Here is a 21,002-nt window from a genome sequence, read left to right as displayed (position 1 = left end):
TATGAACGAACATATCGGTGTATACGTTTGAACAATAATTAAATATTCGCAATCATCATGGTAATTCTTACGTAACTTTTAATAGATTTAAGTAGTTCCATTTTATAACGGTTGAAATTGACTGCCCGTTTGCAATAATAATAATTGAAACGTGTGACGTCATCTGTCGTGCGCGTGGGTCGAATGGGGGCTGGTGGAGTGGTGGGGCGGGGGCGATCGATCGCCGCTCTGCGGATGGTGCGCGGCGCCTCTCGCGCAGCCCCCGCCGCACCTCCCCAGCTGGGCCCCCGCCCACCCTCCCCCTCCAGTAGAGCCTCACTCGCTACCGTAGCCACACTCGCGTACACCCCCCGGACATGAGCCCGACCCGGCTGCCTACCGCGAGATGAATACATCGGAATCGATACCGAATCAGTGACTGAGTGACAATCAGACAAGATGCCGAAGAAGAAACAGGAAGAAGAGCCTGTCATCCCGCCACAGGATGGCAAGATTTGTGGCACAATCTGCATCTGTCAGATGACATGCATCCTCAGTTGCGTGGCCCTAGTTTACCTGACAGTAGCCATCTACATGCCATCATCCAGAGCTTTCGCTTCGGGAATAAGTGAGGTGCCCATCATGTGTACTACCACCAGGTCCATCAACAAGGATGGCTGCGAGTGGGGCTCCTGCGGAGAGTGGTGCCTCAGCAAGACCTCAGGAGCCTGCATCCAGATCTACGTCAACCTCCGGCGAAATGGATCGTCCTTACTATTCGCAAACTGTACGAACGCCGCAAATAAAACGTGTTATGGAATAGACCAAGAAAATGCCAGGAAATATCGATGTATCGCAGACGAGTGTAAGAATTTGACAGGGACGTTTAATTGCTCGTTAGGAATGTGTATCAACATAACGGACGCGTTCGAGTGCATATTCCACGATACAGACCCTCCGTTAAAGTGTTCGGGAAGACGCGGCAAAATAACTTGCATAGATATAGATGGTTTATACAGTTGTACTAAAGGGACTTGCGAAAAAATACGGACACCTTATAATTGTGATCGCCGCTGTGTTGACATCCCCACGCGCAATAAAAACATGATATTACTAAGTGGAGACAAAGTTTACCTCTCTCAGTGCGAGAGAGCTCTCGAAAAGGACACGGGTCGGGAAGTCTGGTCGGAAGATCAAGACAACGTCCTCATGACGTCTTGCTACAGCATCAGCAACAGTTCTGAAGGCGTGATGGCCGTGGACTGTATCAACGGCTCCGTGTTAGAGAAGCACGTCCTCACCGACCTGACCAACTTCACCTATCTGAGCTATCTTCACACATTTGTGGCACATCCCATAAAGACAATTGCTCCACTGGAACAAGACTTGATCGTAGCCAACGAAAGTAAACTAATGATAAATCTAGAAGGTTGTGTGAATACATTGCAAGATGAATGTAGGGACTTTATAAAGGATTATGGGAAAGATGGAACAGACCATAACGCCAGAGCCAGGTTCCCCTGTTTCTATGCTGACGGAACTGATATAGTTGTGGCTCGGTTTGATCTGGAGAAGACTTATAGGCAGTTCCTAGTAGCTGCAGTTCTGCCGTCCGTGTTGTTCGTGGTGTCTTGCCTGACGCTGCTATTGTGCCAGAAGACAGTGGTGGTGGGGGATGATGCCAAGATGAGGTTCAAGGGGTGCGCTGGTAGTGAGCTACCTGGAGACATAGCGGCGGCGCAGCCCAATGCAGACACTGTTATGGCACTCTGAGATCCGTCACGTGAGACCAAATTATATTTTCCTGTTATTAATAGTACAAACTATCAACAATATTGAGGTTTATTAATAATTTATATCTTTCTTGAGTCTGAGCTTTGAATATAAGATTTCCTCAAATGTTTGTAATTTTGCATGTTCTTACAAAGTACACATTTTTTAATCTTAAAGCCAGTCCTTAAATATTTAATATTAAACGATCCACGAGCAAAAAAAATTAAGTACGTCGAAAATGTAAAATTGTTTTTTTTGTCGATATTTTACTGAATTAATAATGCGAGTAACGAGACTGAAACCAAACACAATAGTTATGTAATATTCTCTATTTTTCGCCTCACGCCATCCGCTAATTTGTTATCGATTATGAATAAACCCTCAAACCACTTACAACACGTGCGTTGTTCAATCACGATATTTCCAATTTACGAAAATTACAAATAATTTATTAAGTTAGATCAAATGCATACTCAGGTGCCACTCGGTAACCTAATCTAAAGCTAATATAATTTATTAATACGATTATGAATAATGAACAATGCTAACAAGGTACCTACAATTTTTTGCCCTAATAATCCATATAACAAAGTAACGATGTTTTTAAAATTTGTATTTATTGTATGATATTGATGGTTCCATGCTAACTCAACACAGTGACTATTCAACACACTTTTAAAAAGTGATATTAAGTCATTAAAAACGATGGAAAAAAATATTTTTTTAACCTAACCTAACCCAACCTACTTAACCCAGATAATAAAATAATTGTTTCATCACTTTCCATGACTTTATATAACTTTTTAAAGATGTGATGAATTATCATTTTGATGATTTATCCGGTCACCGATATTGATAATTCTGAATTTGAAATATGATTTCGACAAATATGACTCATAATAAATAGGTCCCAATGGTCGAGTGGTTTAAGACGCCTGTCCCGGTAAGACAAGAGATCCTGGGTTTCATCTTTCTTTTATGTTTATTAACATTATCTTCTTCTACAATTTTTTCAATGCAATTTAAAAACAATAACAAGTATGTATGAAGTTCCAGCTAATTGACGTAGATGTTATTTTTAAATGTCAGCAGTCAAAACAGATGATAACATTTTGCATAAGAGGTCACTAGGTTATTTCTAGGTGATAAGTTATCTGAGCCCGACCCGATACTGTGAAAAATCTATATGTACGTATCATTCTGTTTTCGAGGTTATCATCTTGTTTAATGTATTTATTTGTTTATTTCTTCTTCGAGAACAACATTTTTCGTAACCTTTTTATCGAGGTCTGGCGCCGAAGCGGTGGGAGCGAATAAAATTGGCAATGGTTCACTTTGTTGGTAGAATGTTGTCTAAGCACATGAAAAGGGTTGTTATTCTCCCCCTTTAACAACTTTGGATGTTTGCCACTGCGCAAAACCAACTTACCCGAGTACCTCATAAAGAAATTGGCAAACTTTGGAGTTATTTTGGGAATTTTATTGAATTTACGACAGTCTGTGCTTTATGTTGCGTCTCGGATATAAATTACAGTATCAGAGATTACGAGTATATAAGCGACGGTTACTGGGCCATTCAAAGGACGTTCGTACCTACTGAAATATTTTTTACCTGTATTTGCTATTGAAATAGAAAATCTGTATTTTTTCCAATATTTTACTATTTCAGCTGGTTTTTGCTAATCCAAAAAAATATTTATTTTCCAGGCGTTCCCCTCCTGCACGAGAGTCCCGTCCACAGTGGGCTGGGCGGGTTTTAGCCCCCTCGCCCCCGCCCCTGCCTGCCCCCCGCCCCGCCCAGGACAGATCTTCCGAGGAAGAACTTCTTCTGACAAAGCCTTCTAAGGGAGCGCCGGCCTTCGAGCAAGACATCCATCAGCAGCCTCATACAGTTCTCATTCCACTCCTCAGTGTTTCTTCTATCTAAGTATTATGCACCTAGTACACTACATTCAACAATTCGCAATATTTAGTATAAAAGCAATACTGCTCCTTTTATTGTGCATATCATTCGTCAATTCTTTTTAGAAGACTAGGCCCAAGATTGCATCCCTGCGGTACGCCCGCGGATACAGTCGATGTAGTTTCATATCTCATTAGTTGGAGTGCGTTGATTCAATCGTCGCCAATCATGGACTTCAGACTTCACCCGCTGGCTTCGGATTGCTTCGTCTATAACGTGAGGTGACAACGAAGGAGAGCGTCGCAGTTAATCGACCAGAGTTGAGAAGTTGTTTGACTCGGGCGGAAAGAAACATTCGTCCATCGGGGGTAAACAACAAACTGTGGTCAGTGCAAATCAGTTGCGCGGAGGGGAGAGCGCGTGAATAACGAAACAAAATAAAAGAAAAACAATTTCATAGTTCTAGTTAAAAACGCAGACTTCGTTGTTGAATCTCACCTGCTAGCGATATTTACTAAAAGAAAACACAAATCTAGCTCAAGTTAGTTGAACCGCTAGACTAATAATATTGGGTTGTTTACTAGACAAGGTTACGCCAAAGTTATTGCAATAAATTACTAAAAGTGTTTTTATTTTATTTGCTAAGTATATTACGTAATAAGTGTTTTTTCGTTAGTTAGAGTTGCGTTTAAATTGTGTCAATATTTACATTTTGTACATTAAATCAATTCATCAAAACATAATAATTATCTCTTTGAATCAGTGAAAACGTTAACAGACAATCGATAAACAAGGGAAAGAGAAGTGTAACTGTCAACATCCTAATAAGCACTCAAGAGATAGTGACGGCAGATTAGGCGCATTTAAGCAGCTGGTACTCGCATACATCAGCCACGATGAAGGGATCACTTCACTCCACGATGGATTCAGACGAGTCCACCATCATTATGGGAGCCGAGGTTCTCAGCGACAGAGGTGAAAGTCCTCCACCGCCACTAAAGTCTCCAGTACCAGAAACGTTTGCAGATAAGGTTGCCAGTTTTATAGCAAAGGCCAAATTCTACACATCTCTCTGTCTCGGCACTTCAGCTATCCTCGCAGTTTTCGCATTCCTATTTCTGATTCCATTCGTCGTGGAGCCAGCCATCACCACCATCCTGGCGGACTTTGAGTCGGAACCGGTGACCTGTGCGGTAAGCGAGCACTTGTACGTGGAGGGAATGAAGAACTGCTCCTGGGCGTCTTGCAGAGAAGGGTGCACCACCTCACATACGCGGTGTTTTCAGGTAATTTAAACAGATTCCTTCTTTATAGACGTTTCCTAGAAGAATGTCAATACACTCTTCTCGCAGAAATTTTTCAACTTAGCTTCACGTTTTCCGCGGCGGAATTGATGTGGTTCACAAGACTAAGGTTCGGACTAGGTCAAGGATCTTGATATCTATCTTTGACCCCTGCCATATGGGTATTATGACGAAAGAAGATGTTTTTTAAAATTTGAACTGACTCTTCATTAAGTTTAGTGTCGCAGACCAGAAAAATCTTGCAAGATATCCCCCACAGCATAGATGGATTCCTAGTATCATATGTTATTATTTGGTCAATAAATGTTCAAGAATTAAAAAATTTAAATGACGAATTGAATTCCAGATACTCGTCAACTATTCCCGCATCCCGTACGCCGAGTTCCTCCAGAGCGGTTTGACCATCACCACCATAGAGTGGGACGTTTACGACACTCGCTACCTGATCAACACCGAGGGCTGCGGCTACCCGCCCCGGGTCAACTGCACCATCTTCGCCAAGGCTCTGCGCGAGCTGTACGATACGGGCACCACCTTTCCCTGCTACTACAGCAAGGTGCACCCGGAACGCGTGGTCGAGAGATATTCTTGGCCGGCCACGCTGCAGCACTTGGCCATCGCCCTGGTGGCTCCGCCGCTCATCTTCGCCGTAGCAGTGGGTGTGCTGGCCTATTGGCACTGCTCGTGCGGGGATCGGAGCAGCGGCAGGTCGCTGGACAGGTACCCGCCGGCCAAGGAGGAGTAAGTGTGTGTTGCGCACCCCACGCCTCTTGTAGCGCAGGTTGTCACGCGGCTGTGTGATGACACTCGATACATACACAACTCGAGCAGTAGACCATGCATGTTCATAGGTAATTAGTTGCTTCGGTTCATTTCTTTATGATTTAAAAAAAAAGCCGCTTAAATTTGCCACTTTCCTAACCAATACATTGTTTGTTTATAGGAAACATGTTATTTTTCTCCTTTGTTTTATCTTTTATTAGCAATACATATTATTTTGAATAAATTTATCATTTTAGAATTCGTTTCTGTTATATTTTTGTTCCTTAGGTACCGAAATCTTTTTTTGTAGTTTCGTTGGATAGTTTACGAATCTAGTATTCATCTTAGATAGTTTGTCACCGACTGTAAAATTTTGTACCAATTATGTATTTCAATTATATGCATCTCTTCATAGCATAGACGTAAACAATATCTAATGTTGATGTTTTCAACATTTAGTTATTTAGGAGCGGCCTGCTCCAATTGTGCCTAGTATGAATCCATTACCTGTGTATCTTGAATACCGCATATTGAAATTGATTCCATCGATCACATAATATGTACTGACACTATTATTATTGTTAGTAATACTATCCACCCAGCAAGCCGCTCTGTCAAATGCCAAAATACGTTGAATATTGCTTGTGTCTTATGGTCCTGCCGCTGAGAGTTCCGATGTATACACTATTTCTGTTATGCTGCGTATACATTTGCAAACCAAGCCTCGAATTATAAAAAAGGAATGAAAAAACCGTAGGCGGCGTTTCACGCTATTTGTTGTTGCTTCGTTCCTTTCCCATAACTCGAGGGATAGCGTTTCGGTTCGAAAATGTATTCGTACTTTTACACTGTTGTATACCTACATAATAACGCATACAATAGGAATATGGATAATAACCGTATGAGGACCGTACAGCACAACTCCATTTCCAATGTATTTCAGTGTTCAGTATTATTACTTCATAAATTTGTATAATTTTCACAATTTCATTAAATATTAGTACCGTAATTTGCTACATCATTTAATTATATATTTTATATTACCTACCTCAATAGGTGTAGTAACCTGGTCCGAGGTAGGTAAAGTAGGTTACATGATTACTCAACACAGTGACAATTCAACACACTTTTAAAAAGTGATATAAAGTCGATTTTTTTTTTTTTTTACAGTGAATACCTCACAAAAGTCCCAACTGCTCCCGTCTGGAGCCAGTGAGACTATGGCATCCCCAATTGGGGGATGTTGTGAGGCTGAAGGTAAGTGGGGAAGGGAAAGAGGAAGGTGGGGAAGTACCTGGCTATTCAGATCTAGTCACTAAACACGGCTAAAGCCATTTTGAGCAACGTTTCAATTCTGAATGGTGGTCTTACACCAGGGCGATACTGGTAGTATCTTCCACTCTGGAACGTGCCGCAAATATACTATATATTATTTTAATTAATTAATTGTGAAATAACACAAATTAATCAAATAAAATTTATTTGCGCACGCCGGGTTCGTACCCGCGACCTTCGGAATGGCAGTCCAATGCGTTACCACTGGACTATGCCGGCCGTCAAAGATCGTCGTTAGAGACGATGAAAATTTTTTTTTTAACCTAACCTAACCTAACCTTCATAACACAGTTAATAAAGTTTTTGTTTCATCACCTTCCATGACTTTATATAAAATTTTAAAGATGTGATGAATTATCAATGTGACGATTTATCCGGTTACCGGTAAATTATGTCCTTGAACATTGTAGATGAGAGTTCCTTTGATAAATCAGATAAATAATACTGACGACATAGACAATGGAAACTAGGGAGACGGGACATGTTTAGTGTGATGTCGCGTGCACAAAAGTAAATCATACGAGTATTACTGCAAATAGCATCTACACACAGCGGCCCGCCTTTGTTTCTCCATTAACACCAAAAGCAAAACTTTCATTGGCTGCGCCGCTTTGAAAGTCCGTGCAGTTTGATTGTAGAACGCTTCCGTACCATATCTGATATCTCCTTAATTAAAATAATATGTTTTTTTTTATTTCAATTAAACAAAAAACATTTTATTTATAAATAAAGTTCTGCTGTGCAATAGTTATTACGCCTAACAGCTGTTTCGCCTTCCGAAGGCATAAGGAAACTGTAGTGAAGCCATTTTCAAATGATCTATTTATATTATTTCTGTGTTTAGACAAACATCATTGGTTAAACTTAATTATTTGTATGAAGCAGATATTTTTTTCCATTATAATTATTACGCTTACGACAATATAATAGCCATTGATAATTTCAAACAATTTACTCAAAAATCAAATAAATTAATAAAAATGAAAACAATTTCTCAATCATTCTAATTCTACGATTCGTTCTTAAGTTCAACATCTCGGGTGTGGAACGAGCTGCCGGCCTCAGTGTTTCCTCCCTCCTACAACATGGGACTCTTCAAGACCAATGTTCACTCCTTCCTCTCCACAAAATGACCCTCCACACAGCATCCCCAAAGATGACATAGGCCCTGAGGGAAATTATTTTCTTCAGGGCCTCCTGGGTGGAGTTAATATAAAAATTAAAAAAAATCAATATTCTAAGTAACCATCGAAATAATATAAATAGATGTAAATGGATTCACCATAGTTTGATAATTCCATTGGAAGGCGAAACAGCTCTCACTCGTAATAACACTAATTGCACAACAAAATTTGTTCATAAATAAACTAAATAATAACATTAGAGTTGTGTTGTGAGGCTCACGGTAGCGGGGAGGGGAAGAAGATGGTGGGAATATATTAAACATAAAAAACTTTAAATAAAAACTAAGTTTTACAAATTTAAATTGATGATAGTAAAAAATGATTGTTAGTATCCAGAATTACTGGACACATTTAAAAAAAGTATCAGTATAGTAACTATTTCAGTCACTGGAAAAAATGCATTTTAATGGTTGATTTTCCATTTGGCGGTAATTATTTTTTAAGCTACAGTTTTAATGCTATTTTTTACATATTATTTTATCTAAACAAAACTAAGAACCTAGAATAGGTTCATATGCTCCTAATTAGGGTTTAATTAATAAAATAATAAAAACTAGCATTCATTTTTTTTTTCGTATATTATTATGTAAAAAACATGACGGGGGGACCTTAGACGTCAAATTACCCTATTTTGAACGAAATAACTATTAAAATGCGGTATTTTATATTTCCGGTGACTATAAAAGTTGTTTATCATTGTTTTTAAGCTGATGCGAAGTATTTTTTTAAATAATTTGCGCGTATTAACAGTGCCCGGTATTTCTGGTTATTTATCAAAAATATATCCAATTATTTTTATAAGCAATAATTATTAACCTGAAACACTCATCCACATTGAAAAATCTCCTGATAAAAGATACATGACGCCAACGGGACAAATATTTGACAAGTTCTAGTATCTTCACCAAAAATGTAGACAATTTGTCTCGACGCCATCTAGTGAGAGAGTTAGCACTTACAATAATGCCTTTCTCATGTAAAATAAAGTTGGTTGTTTTTAGGTGAAAAAATGTAACAAGCAGTAATTGTTGAATGAAACACTAGTATATATTGAATTATTTCGCGGATAAGAGATAAGCCGCCATAGCTCAGTGGTCAGAGCTGTCGACCGGAAATCGAAATGACACAGGTTCACGTCCCGTTGGCGTCATGTATCTTTTATCAGGAGATTTTTCAATGTGGATGAGTGTTTCAGGTTAATAATTATTGCTTATAAAAATAATTGTTACCCTTTGTGCTATGCATAAAAAATCTTGTCTTAAACATTAGTTTACCAAAATAAAAATAAAAATATATACGTTTGTATTTTGTATTGCTGAGACTATGTTTGTTTCCCCAGTAAGCTGCTCTGCGACGAGCTAGACCTGGACGGAGACGGGGACGGAGACGAACCCGACGAGTCCCTGTACGCGCGCGGCCGCAGCGGATCCCGAGACACGGACGCGCTATGGAAAGGGTAGCCAAGGGAGCCCACGCCGGTCCGCCGCACTTCACTGTTGCCTTATAATTATCCACCAGATATTTACAATTCTAACTTTAATATCTACTATTAATAAGAAGTTATTTGTAACAACGTCAACGACTGTCAATAATTGTGTTCATTAGGAATGTTTGTTTGCTAAATTGCGATGCATTCAAGCGGTATCTACTGTGTAAATGCATAACCACGACAACGGGTAAAAACTTATCTTGTTCAAACTCATACGTTGGAGGACTATTCGAGGGCTCAAAGTAAAACAAAAAAAACATAAAAGTAATTCTAGGCCAAGTCAAGTAAATTATATACAAAATATTATACCAATAATTGGACGTCTTAAAGTTCAACAACGTTATGTCACAAATAAATTCCAATAAATAGTTTTGGCACATTTTTTGTATATAACCGTATTTGGTCTTAATTTCTAGAATTATTTGTAAATAATGGTGTTTGACTTTAAGCCTTCCTATTATGAAAGCAAAGACGGCAATCTTCATAAAAGTTTTAATGACATTGTCTCAATTATTAATAAAACTAAGACATTTTTTAGGTGTGAAATCATTATATCTAAACCATGGTTCCATGATAACAACACAGTGACAATTCAACACACTTTTAAAAAGTGATATAAAGTCATTAGAGACGATGAAAAAAAAAATTAACCTAACCTAACCTACTTAACCCAGTTAATAAAGTTTTTGTTTCATCACTTTCCGTGACTTTATATAACTTTCTAAATATGTGATGAATTATCATTGTGATGATTTATCAGGTCACCCTAAACCACAGAGCGTACACTTGTATTCAAAGTATAGAATTAAAATTTAGGATTGTGGTAAAATCAATAAAATCTCGTTAGTTTTTTTTTACAATCGTATAATATTTTTTCTGAAATGTCGTGTTGTTCGTTGGGTTACTAGAGACAAAATCTGAGTAAATAAATAAGCTTCCACCATGTGAGATGAAATTTTTGAACAAGATTGGCGGCTATCTTGAGCGTAGCGTTGGTGCCTGGGCACTTATATAAAAAAGGTGTTTATACAGTGCTTGGGATGTGGGTACCGTATAAAAATAAACTTAATACTACATATTCCACAAATTCATAATATTTATATAAAATATTTGTAAATATTATTGGAAACTGACGACGTGAGGTGTATAAGTCCCAGCGTAACAATTTTCATGGAAAATTGTACAAGTTGTGCAATATCTTGAAAAAATTGTTTTCAAAATAATTATATGAAGTATTCGTGGCTTGCATTTTGTGCAAATCTTCCGCAAAGGCGGACTCACTAGTCTGATAATAATAACATTAAAACCCCACGACAGTTTGTTTTTAAATTATGGTAAAAACGGCTTTGACTTTGGTCGTTGACAAAAATTACAATTGGTTTCTTAACATTTATCGAATTGTAGATATTGTACTTAGACATGCGAAATTTGTTAAATTATTCAACTACTTCGACTTTGTCAGAGCTTTATTTAGATTTTACGATGAATAAATTCCAATCAAGTTTTATAAATTTGAAAAATTTAACAAGAGTTGTCATTCTAAGCATTTATCATACTTAATGAATTTGAAACTTTGCCTTGTCTTGTCGAGAGACTTATCATTGACATTATTGTAATTTAAACGTAACAACGATTAACATTTCTTCATTCGGTCAAAAAAACTATCCTCTAGCAGATATTGTTGATATTTTCCTTGTACAACTTTAACAAATTCTTCGCTTTTTAAATTAATGCGAAAAAATGTGGCTTATATTTTTAATCATAGTAATCTATCTTATGCTTGTTAGATAATTTTAATAAATTAATTAAAGTATGACCGACGTTTTAACAAGAAGTTGCGGAATTTGTACATATGGACAATAATGGCTTAACTCTTAAGTCAAATGACCTTTAATACGATGTGGATTTTTAAATACTACAAAGATTATATGAAATTTATTACCGCGATGGAAATATTATCACAAAATTATATTGTAAATTCTGAGAGGTTGTTATGGACTATTATAAATATATAACTGCTAATTAAGGTTTCGTTTAACTTTTTGGTGTTTTTAAAAGTATAAAGATTTTATTGAAATCTTTCACCGTTCACAATTCCAGACTGCATTTATTAAATAAAAAAGTGACGTGCTATTAAGTGTGTTCCTCACAACAAATATCATTTAATGATAATCAAGTTGTAATTAACTGTATGTATTTGAATTACTGTCTGAAATTGAATTACTTGAGCATTTGTTTATTTACAAAGACATTCAGAATTATGAACGATAGGAAAACCTTTTAAAACACACAATTATCGTAGATTTTATAAACTATTATTAAAGTTACAAGAAAAAATTAACAACCCTCATGAGTTAAAATTTCTATGTTTTCTTATGTCTAAGTCTTGCATATTATTTTTTAATTTATAATCTTATGTTGAATCTCCTAAAGTCTCTATTATTCATAAACAATTGTGATGTTAAGTTAATCGTAAAAAAACATTAGTTAAGTCAAACGTTATTTAGGTTCAATATTTTATTGACGTTTTTATATAATCAGTTTAAAAAAATGATGCCCATTATTTGAATAATATACCTCTAAATTACAGCAAAAGTAACGTGCTTAAAAATACACAGATAGATTTGATTAGTACTTGGTTCAAATAATTTCAACTGCAGACCAAAAAAAGGAAAGATTGTATAGTTATTGCCTGTTCACCTTGTTTTGTGATTAAACCATAATAAAAATATAGACACTTTTGTAGAGATTATTGTTAATAATGATGTAATTTCACAGCTATACTTATAATTATTAAATGAATCCTTACAATTGCGTTTCCCATCTCCATCCCTTTGTATCTCCATCAAAGCGCTCTAGTACGCGATCATGGCTGGATTTCATTATAGCAACAATCACAATTGCTAATTTGTTCTCTATTTCTGTACTTGTATATTGGACACTTCATTTACCTTGGAGGAAAAATAAAAATACTTCTTCTATTAAAATGTGTATTTGTCTCTTCTGCCTTAGTATAAAATGTCTTATCGTGGGATACGACTGTATTCCGTCACTTCTAATTAAAACTATTTTGTGAAGCCTCACATTATTAGAAAACTTACAGAATGGTAGGGAACTGTACAGCATACTATTTTGTGAAGCCTCACATTATTAGAAAACTTACAGAATGGTAGGGAACTGTACAGCATACTATTTTGAGAAGCCTCACATTATTAGAAAACTTACAGAATGGTAGGGAACTGTACAGCATACGATTTTTTGACGGTACCATAGTTCTCGTATTTAATATTAATGATTTTAATGAAGGAAGGAAGTTTAGTTACAAATGTGAGCTTAGTTAATATTTTCAAATAAAAGCTTCTAGAATCTTAAGACCACCTCCGTGGTCGAGGGTTAAGGCCCTCGCCTAGCAAGCTGGAGGTCGCGGGTTAAAATCCCGGCGTGCGCAAGTAAAGTTTGATTTGATTAATTAGACTTACTTTACAATTTACTAAAATTGAAATAATTGCGGCACGTTTCACAGTAGAAGATACTCTTAGGACGGGTTGTTTCGGAGAATTTGAACAATTCATCAAATTTCAACGTTCATTTTCGGGTTCTGTGAAAGTCCTATTCAAGTTCTGTTATTATATCATTGTAGGCTATTTTCTTGACAAAACTGAAATAAAAACAGAACTTGAAAAAATCTTTCACAGAACTTGAAAATGAACGTTGAAATTTGATGAATTGTTCAAATTCTCCGAAACAACCCGTCCTAAGTATTACCCTGACGTAATACCACAATTCGGAATTGAAACGTTGCTTGATATAAATTTATGAGGAACATTAAAAAAACAAATGAACAAAAGAAAGAATTTAGAAAATTTTTGAAGTAAAGAAGATAAAAATATAATTGACTGCCCAATTCTTGAGTTGGCATCACGCCTGGGTCCCACTCAGCGGTGGTGAGTTCAATTCCTCGCCTGATTTAGTCTTCCATTATGACACCAGAGACATTTTTGCCTTTTAGTGGCAGGAGATTTTTAAATTATTGTCAGGTTAATCTTAAATTTTTGTCTTTCTTAATTTAAAAAAAAAATAAATACCTACATTTTTCATACATATTTTACTAAAAAATCAATAGACGTCCTTCATCCTCCATGGTGGAGAGAAACTGGCTTGGCTCTGGACCCAGAGGTTATTGATTACTATCCTTCTGGCTCCAGACAATCTAGACTCGTATTTTAATGGAACGAAAAAAAAAACAAAATAGTCAGGACAAAATAACGTTGCAAGGGAGATTTTACATAAAAAGCTAGTTTTTACAGGTTTTTTTAACATGAACTCAGAAGTATAAAAAATAAATATGATGATGCTGAACATTTTCAATCAAATCGGGAAAAGGTAAATGTTTCCTGAGAAAGTTAATAAAATAATTTCGTAATTTCATTTCATTCGTTTTCCAAAGCTTCTTAACATTTCAAAAACCTTCTTCCCTGTGGATATATTCATTTAATAAGGTTTTCGACAGATGGCAGTAAAATTACAGAGAACAAAAATCTGGTTTGGAATCCTCAGAAAAATCTTCTGGAAAATTTCAGTCAGTGGCCTACAGCTAAATAAATATTTTAAAATTTGTTTTCAGTTTTACAGAGTTAATTCTAAAACAATAAAATAACCCAAACTTAAGTTAACCCTTACATTTCACGAACTTAGATATACGATAAAGGAGTGCATATTTCAAAAGAAAATTACAATGCATAATTTTTTTTTACTTCTTCAAATTTTGCAAATTCACTTTGCGGCACCATTTTATCAGTGAAATAATTTTAAAAAAAAATGTTTTTAACACGATAATCTTTATTAATCGAAACATGTTGATTTTTTAATAAAGATTATCGTGGTAAAAACAAAGTGTTTTTAATTATTTAATTAATTATTTTTTTTATTTGTGGAATATCCTTAGAATATAAGAAGATATCCATTTGGGTGGTGGGTTTGGGTACGTTCACCCTAGGAACCATTTATTGGATAACCAACACCTCTACCATAGGTCACCCCAAGTGTTTCGCTAGGTACGGACGTCGCAATCTGTGACTTAGCAGAGGTGACCGGGTTCATCGGGTGAGGTGTGTGCCTGACCACCAGCTGCGTAGCGGGCCAGATCGGGAGAGGCTGGTTTGGGGAGACCCTTTGACTCCTGCTCCTGTCGGAGGGATAGATTCATAATTCCGTCACTCCTGGAAACACTGATCCCTAGATTCCTACCTACCCTTCATAATGTTTTTCTTTACTTAAATTTCCTCTCTTTAAAAATACCCTTTACACGCCATTCCCAAAGATGACATAGGGAATGGGAAAAAATATTTTCCTAATGGCCTCTTGTGTGGGATTAATGTAAAAAAAAGGTTTACGAAACTGTAAACTTATGTGACTTAAGTATTTAAATAACTAGTTGATATTGATAGCTTTAATGTCAGTCTATATAGCTGGTCTATTTTTTCACAGTCGAAAAATTTCATTGTTGTATCGGAATTTAACTATCTTGCCAGTGCAGGCCTTATGATGGCACTAAATATTGATTCAGCTTATATCTGAATATGGAGGATAGTGGAACATGAATATAATACTAGGTCACAAAACATGAAAAAACTTCACAAAGAATGCAGGAATGCTTACCCCGAAAGTAACAATAAATACGGACAGCGAACCCTGGAGCATAACGTTCCGAAAATATTCAACATATTACTATGTAATATCAAAAATTGTAAATTACTAACCAGTTTCAGACATAAATAGGCTTAAAAAGTGGCTTCTAAGTACAGATACTTTATACTAGGCGATTATATCAATAAATACAGGGTTTTCCAATAAGAGGTGTTATTTTAATATTCAATCGTAAAAAATTAATGGTTTCGTTGCTTATGTGGCACGTAGCGCCGTCTTGTTAAAAGTAAACGTTATCCAAATCAATACCATCCAATTCCGGCCATGAAAAATCATTAATCATCTCTCGATAGCGCAATCCATTCACCGTAACTGTTGCTCCAGCCTCATTTTCGAAAAAGTAAGGTCCAATGACTCCGCCGGACCATAGACCGCACCAAACAGTCACATGTTGAAAATAGAGAGGCTTTTCAATAATAACTCTTGAGTTTTCCGAGCCCCAGATGCGACAATTTTGCTTGTTGACGAAGCCACCGAGGTGGAAATGGGCCTCATCACTCAAGATGATTTGCATTTTATTCACTCAAGTGAATTTTAATAATTTAAATAATTTCAATGCGTTATTGAAGCGTGTATCGTTCAATTTTTATTAATGGCGTAGTTTCTACTTGTCAAATGTCAAAAAATGACAGCTTCAAAAGTAACATCTACCGAAATAGCGGGCTATTTAAAATAACACCTCTTATTGGAAAACCATGTAGTTGCAATATTCCATGTAGCATGTAAATTCAGTTTAGGTTATTATTAATCGACTTGAGTTTAATCGACTTATTTTGGGTAAGTATTTAATATATAAAAACTTAGTTCTCAAAAATTAATTTCAATGACTTTCACGGTGCATAACAAAGTACCAGCTAGGGAGGTTTAGCATAAACTGGAGTAAGGGGTTCAAACAATCCTTTATAGTTCAAAGTCACCTTGAAATGCATGCGGCTCCATACAAAGGTAGTTGCCCTTCGAATACAACAGTTGAACCCGAATTTGACAGGCATGTTAAACATTGAGGTCCAAAATTTTTTCTATGAATATTTTGCACCAATCTGAGAACAACATATATATTTTATTTGTAAAATATTGACGCGACAACCTCAAAAAAAACCCGGGTGTGGGGAGGAAATTGCGCACAAGCGAGCGTCAGTTTCTGTCAAAGTAATTTCGAACTTCAATATATCGGCCAAAATATATATAACTCCACCATCTAATCTCGTTTTAAAGAGGACGGATGGAAGTTTGTCACAAAACTATTCCGACATTCCTGGCATCGAACTGCGTATGCGCAAAGTTAACCCACGATTTTCGACTTTCCGGATTCGACACGTGTCCGTAAATGGGATAATATCTCAGAGGCTAATCGTGCGATACGAGTAAACTTTGCGTATTGTTTTGAAGAGAAGTTTATGTTACAAATCATTCTGGGCTCCAGGTGTGTATCTCATAAACTACAAAACAAACATTTTTTGCGTAATGGCATCAAATCTACCCACAATTGTTTTTGTGTCTACAAGACATACACTTCACCTACTTAGAAAAAAAAATCAAGCATGCATCTCGATAATTCATGTCTCTGTGACCAATCTCTTGTAAGTTAAGGTTTCATAAAAAAGTACAAAAAAAATCATTTCTCGAAAACTACAAAAACTCGCGGAGCACACAATTGGGTGATTTAGATAGCGCTATGTGTGCTCTATCTCCTGACCTCCGCTTTGACTATTTTTGGGACCCCCAGTATAGGCAACGTAAGCGTGCTCTGACAACTCGGGCAACATATGTAGAGTCTTGGTCGTATGAATTGCTGATAAGACGGAAAGTGTGATATTAATATTATTCCAATGATTTTTAAGCAATATATTATTATATACATCCCGCTTCTCTTACCACTATCCTGTATTCAATAAAAATTTAAGTAATTTTTTTCATGAACTAAAAAGTAATTGAGTTGACCTGAAAGCAGGGCATGTAAATCCGGGGACGGGGGTTTGAAGCCTGCGCCGGAATACGTTAGGGAAGGTGGTGGAAACGAAGAGAAAATGTTTGGGTTTGGGTGACCAACGTTTTAGCCAAACGTTCGTTATTCTTCAACATTTTCCCTTTTCAGTCAATGATGTAAGAACTATCACAGTTAGACAAATTCTTTTCTATCATAATTTAGACATTTAGCTAATTGACAGTATTAGGAAATTGCTAAATAATGACAAAGTGGGAAATAATGTTGAATGTATTTAATACGTTGAATTTTATGATTGTGTTGAAACACCACCATGAATAATGTTGCTTGAAGTTGCGTTAGCTGTGTTTGGTGACCAGAACTGAATAGTCAGGTACTTCTCAACCTTCCTCTTTCCCTTCTCATTCCCGATTGGGGATGCCATATCTCTGCTGGACGGTTGAGAGCATTTTTTTTATTATTTTTTAAGTGACACCTCACAAGAGCTCCCCTGACTTTACAGTGTAAAGGCAGGGGAGCTATGTCGCTGCCCGATCGGTCAGCGTTGTGAGGTGGGTAAGACAGAAGCTGTAGGGAGGGATTTACTAATTCGTATCTTGATGAGGCCCAGATTATATGAAGGAGGAAAAACAGATGCCGGTAATTCGTTCTACATAAGAGCCGTCTTACACAAAAACGAGTCGAAGAAGCGGCCCGTTTTCATGAAGCCAACATCAACTGTGAACGGGCGTTCCGCTCGTGTACATCGAGTTTCACGTGCACCGTTGCACCGGGGAGCAAAGCTGGTAGTTCCTTAGAGCAGGCTCCATTAAAATACCTCTAGAACAGACTCAGCATACCCATACATTGAATCTGTGCATTAGAGATGGCAATCGGTCTGTTAACAATGGATTGTCAATTAGACGGACTGCCCTCATTTGACCAGAATCAATAGAATGTTTACATTAGATATAAACGTTTTTCTATTAGAAATTTTGTCGATTCTTATCCTGATCTTGCGTAATATAGATTGTTAATTAAAGTTACACAGTTTATAGGCTAATGTGAACAACCGCAAGATCCGCGAAGAGTGCAAGGCTGATGTAAGCGTAATGAGTAAGATTAAGAAGGAACGCTTAGATGGTTTGGGCAAATAGAGCTAATGAGCGAAGAAAGGAGTGTAAGGAAGATATATGATGCAAATATGAATGTCGGGCCATGTCAAGAGTCAGAATAATAGAAGAGTATGTATGAATTTGAATGAAGCAAGGAGTGTGTGCCAAGACCGAGTTGTTTGGCGATCCGTCCTTTCTGCCTACCCCTGCGAGGAAATGGCGTGATGGTTAGTTAGTTAGTTAGTGAACAAAAATTTCATACTTTTTTATTCAATTGATTTGGAGGATATTGGGCGATCATCTATTTTTATTTCACTTACTTAAATTCCATGTTACCTGCGTTTTCTATGTTTCATGTTACCTATATTTTGTTAACGTATGCATTGTTAAATCTTATATTTTATGTAATCTGTATATTCTTATATATTATTTTAATTCTTTATTTTTATTGTATTTAAAAAAAATAATTGCATTGTATGTAAAAGCCCTATGGGCGTTTAAATGAAATAAATCAAGTATTGTGGGGCTCCAGCCTAGGGGTGGCTCTCAAATTCAATTATTGGATGTGCTTGCGATTTGTATAGGGTTAGCAGCTGTTTACTATTGAGGAATCTGCTAGCCCTATACAAGACTAGCGTAACAATGACATATACCCGCTCTCAGAAGCCCGTAGTTTTTGATTACACCATTAAAGAGAAAAAATTATGCCGAGTCAATAGCTATAAAGATCTCGGTATCGTCTTTGATCCCAAACTAACATTCTCGGACCACATATCACGACTTACTACAGCATGCTACAAACTCCTGGGATTTATCACCAGAACATGTAAACAATTTCACGACCCAGATGCAATGATAGCCATGTATGATGGCGTCATACGAAGTAAGCTGGAGTATGCTAGTGGTGTGTGGACTCCGCACCAAACTAAGTATATTAATATGCTGGAACAAATCCAGAAAAAATTCCTCAGGTATGTCTATATGCGGATGCGTGGAACTTATCCAAGGTTCATGCACCATGTGGACTTACTTGAGGCAACAAATAGATTTAGCTTGGAAACTAGACGTCATGCAAATCTTGCAATACTTAGTTTTAACATAATCCAAAACTATATTGATAGCCCGTTCCTCTTGGAATCCTATGGTTTATACGTGCCCGAAAACTTCAGCCGTAGTCGTCGACACGACTTATTCAAAATACCATACGGCAAAACAGATATTCTAGCGCAACATAGCATGACAAGAGGAATGGTGCTATTGAATGAAATCTCAGAAGCACTAGATATATATAATTCTTCTTTAAATAGCCTAAAGTTTTTTTTGTATAATAATTATCTTCATGGGTGTTAAGATTGTCAAATTGAGAATTGTACAGTAATTGGATAATCTATCTGTTGTGCAATAAATAAATAAAAAAATAAAAAAAGACGCCCAGTTTCTTGGAAGCCAGATTTACTCGGGCTTCTATAAAGCCCCGATACTTAAGCCGGTATGATATACTCGGTCCGAGTCGGAGTCGGAGTTGGAGTCGGAGTCGGAATTGGGACTTTTGCGCAATGTTCACATTCATATTCATTCACCACTGTTTTGATTTTCACCTTATAATGCCCACGCACAGGCTTCGCCTTTGTGGGATTTTTTTGTTACTCCTTGTATTTTGTATAATTGTATATGAAACTGTATGTATCAAAAAAATTGACAATAAATAAAAAATAATAAAAATATATATATATATATTAATATATACATTTATTAGATCTACAAATATGCATTGAATGTTTATAAAAACGCTCATTTAATTTTATCTCAAAGGAATTACACAATCAAAGACAATTCTTTTTCAAACTTTCTTTGAGCAGGTAGCTACCATAACACGAAGGAAGAAAGTTAAAATAAATAAGACGATTTATTATAAAAACGGCCACCATCTTCAACCAGAAACACAATGTACAAAAAAAAATTACCCACAGATGAAATGGAAAACGGTCGAGTTAAAACAGGACTTCGCGACGCTCAGTCAATAATGCTATTTTTCTTATAGAATGAATGGGCGATCCGCACGAATACCATTTCCATAACTACTATGTTATGGTAAATTTATGAGAAGGACGTGGGAACATAGTATTATAATTCAGTTAGATTATTGAAAAATAAAATGCAGCCCCAGTGATGTCATCACCAGTGATGGTTTCCCGAAATTCAATGCAACACAAGGAATAAAAATAATCTCGACAATTTCATTACATTCGGTCACCCACCCAGGGGGGAGGGTATTTTCCACTTCTTCCCGCACCCATCAAACTGCACACTATCCAATACAAAGCTAAGCAATGAACTTCTTCACAGCCTACTCTTAAAAGTGTACATTTCAAATAGTACGTCGTGAAATTTATAACAGTTGAGTTGTCAAATTTTCGGTGAGGTGGTTGTATTTCAGTAGCCAGTTTTAAAGATTGTTTTCAGGGTTTGTTTGGGTCCCGTATTTCAGGTTTCAGCTCCTTTCAGTCGCCGCCTAACTTCAGCGGGGG

At 36.7% G+C, this 21,002-nt stretch overlaps 2 protein-coding genes across 3 annotated transcripts; both read left to right on the top strand.

The window, feature by feature from the left end:
- Window positions 1-316: 316 nt before the first annotated feature.
- Window positions 317-3,600, top strand: Teh3 (tipE homolog 3 phospholipid transfer protein). The gene is made up of 2 exons (XM_089640229.1): window positions 317-1,762; window positions 3,460-3,600. The coding sequence occupies exon 1, from the start codon at window positions 439-441 to the stop codon at window positions 1,750-1,752; it is 1,314 nt and encodes a 437-aa protein (XP_089496355.1). The 5' UTR covers window positions 317-438; the 3' UTR covers window positions 1,753-1,762; window positions 3,460-3,600.
- A 951-nt stretch (window positions 3,601-4,551) lies between these two features.
- On the top strand, window positions 4,552-10,069 carry Teh2 (tipE homolog 2 phospholipid transfer protein). Of its 2 annotated transcripts, none has more exons than XR_016303295.1 (3): window positions 4,552-4,941; window positions 5,306-5,810; window positions 9,580-9,717. XR_016303295.1 is itself a non-coding variant. In XM_089640231.1 (3 exons), the coding sequence occupies exons 1-3, from the start codon at window positions 4,552-4,554 to the stop codon at window positions 9,698-9,700; spliced, it is 906 nt and encodes a 301-aa protein (XP_089496357.1). In that variant the 3' UTR covers window positions 9,701-10,069. The 2 variants fall into 2 exon arrangements, 1 of the variants encoding a protein (XP_089496357.1); XM_089640231.1 differs by having other exon boundaries at window positions 5,306-5,700; window positions 9,580-10,069.
- Window positions 10,070-21,002: the final 10,933 nt, after the last annotated feature.

The sequence above is a fragment of the Hesperophylax consimilis genome, chromosome 15, assembly GCF_061612785.1.
Source record: "Hesperophylax consimilis isolate HC1 chromosome 15, BYU_Hcon_1.0, whole genome shotgun sequence".
NCBI lineage: Eukaryota > Metazoa > Arthropoda > Insecta > Trichoptera > Limnephilidae > Hesperophylax > Hesperophylax consimilis.
Note: the sequence above shows the minus strand (reverse complement) of the source record. Positions and strands in the feature narration are given on the sequence as shown.

Excerpts from the sequence above, each read along its gene's own strand:
- Teh2 (XM_089640231.1), top strand. The coding sequence starts at position 4,552 with ATGAAGGGATCACTTCACTCCACGATGGATTCAGACGAGTCCACCATC. Across the intron at positions 4,942-5,305 it reads CACATACGCGGTGTTTTCAG|ATACTCGTCAACTATTCCCG; the intron begins GTAATTTAAACA and ends ATTGAATTCCAG. Across the intron at positions 5,701-9,579 it reads TACCCGCCGGCCAAGGAGGA|TAAGCTGCTCTGCGACGAGC; the intron begins GTAAGTGTGTGT and ends TTGTTTCCCCAG.
- Teh3 (XM_089640229.1), top strand. The coding sequence starts at position 439 with ATGCCGAAGAAGAAACAGGAAGAAGAGCCTGTCATCCCGCCACAGGAT.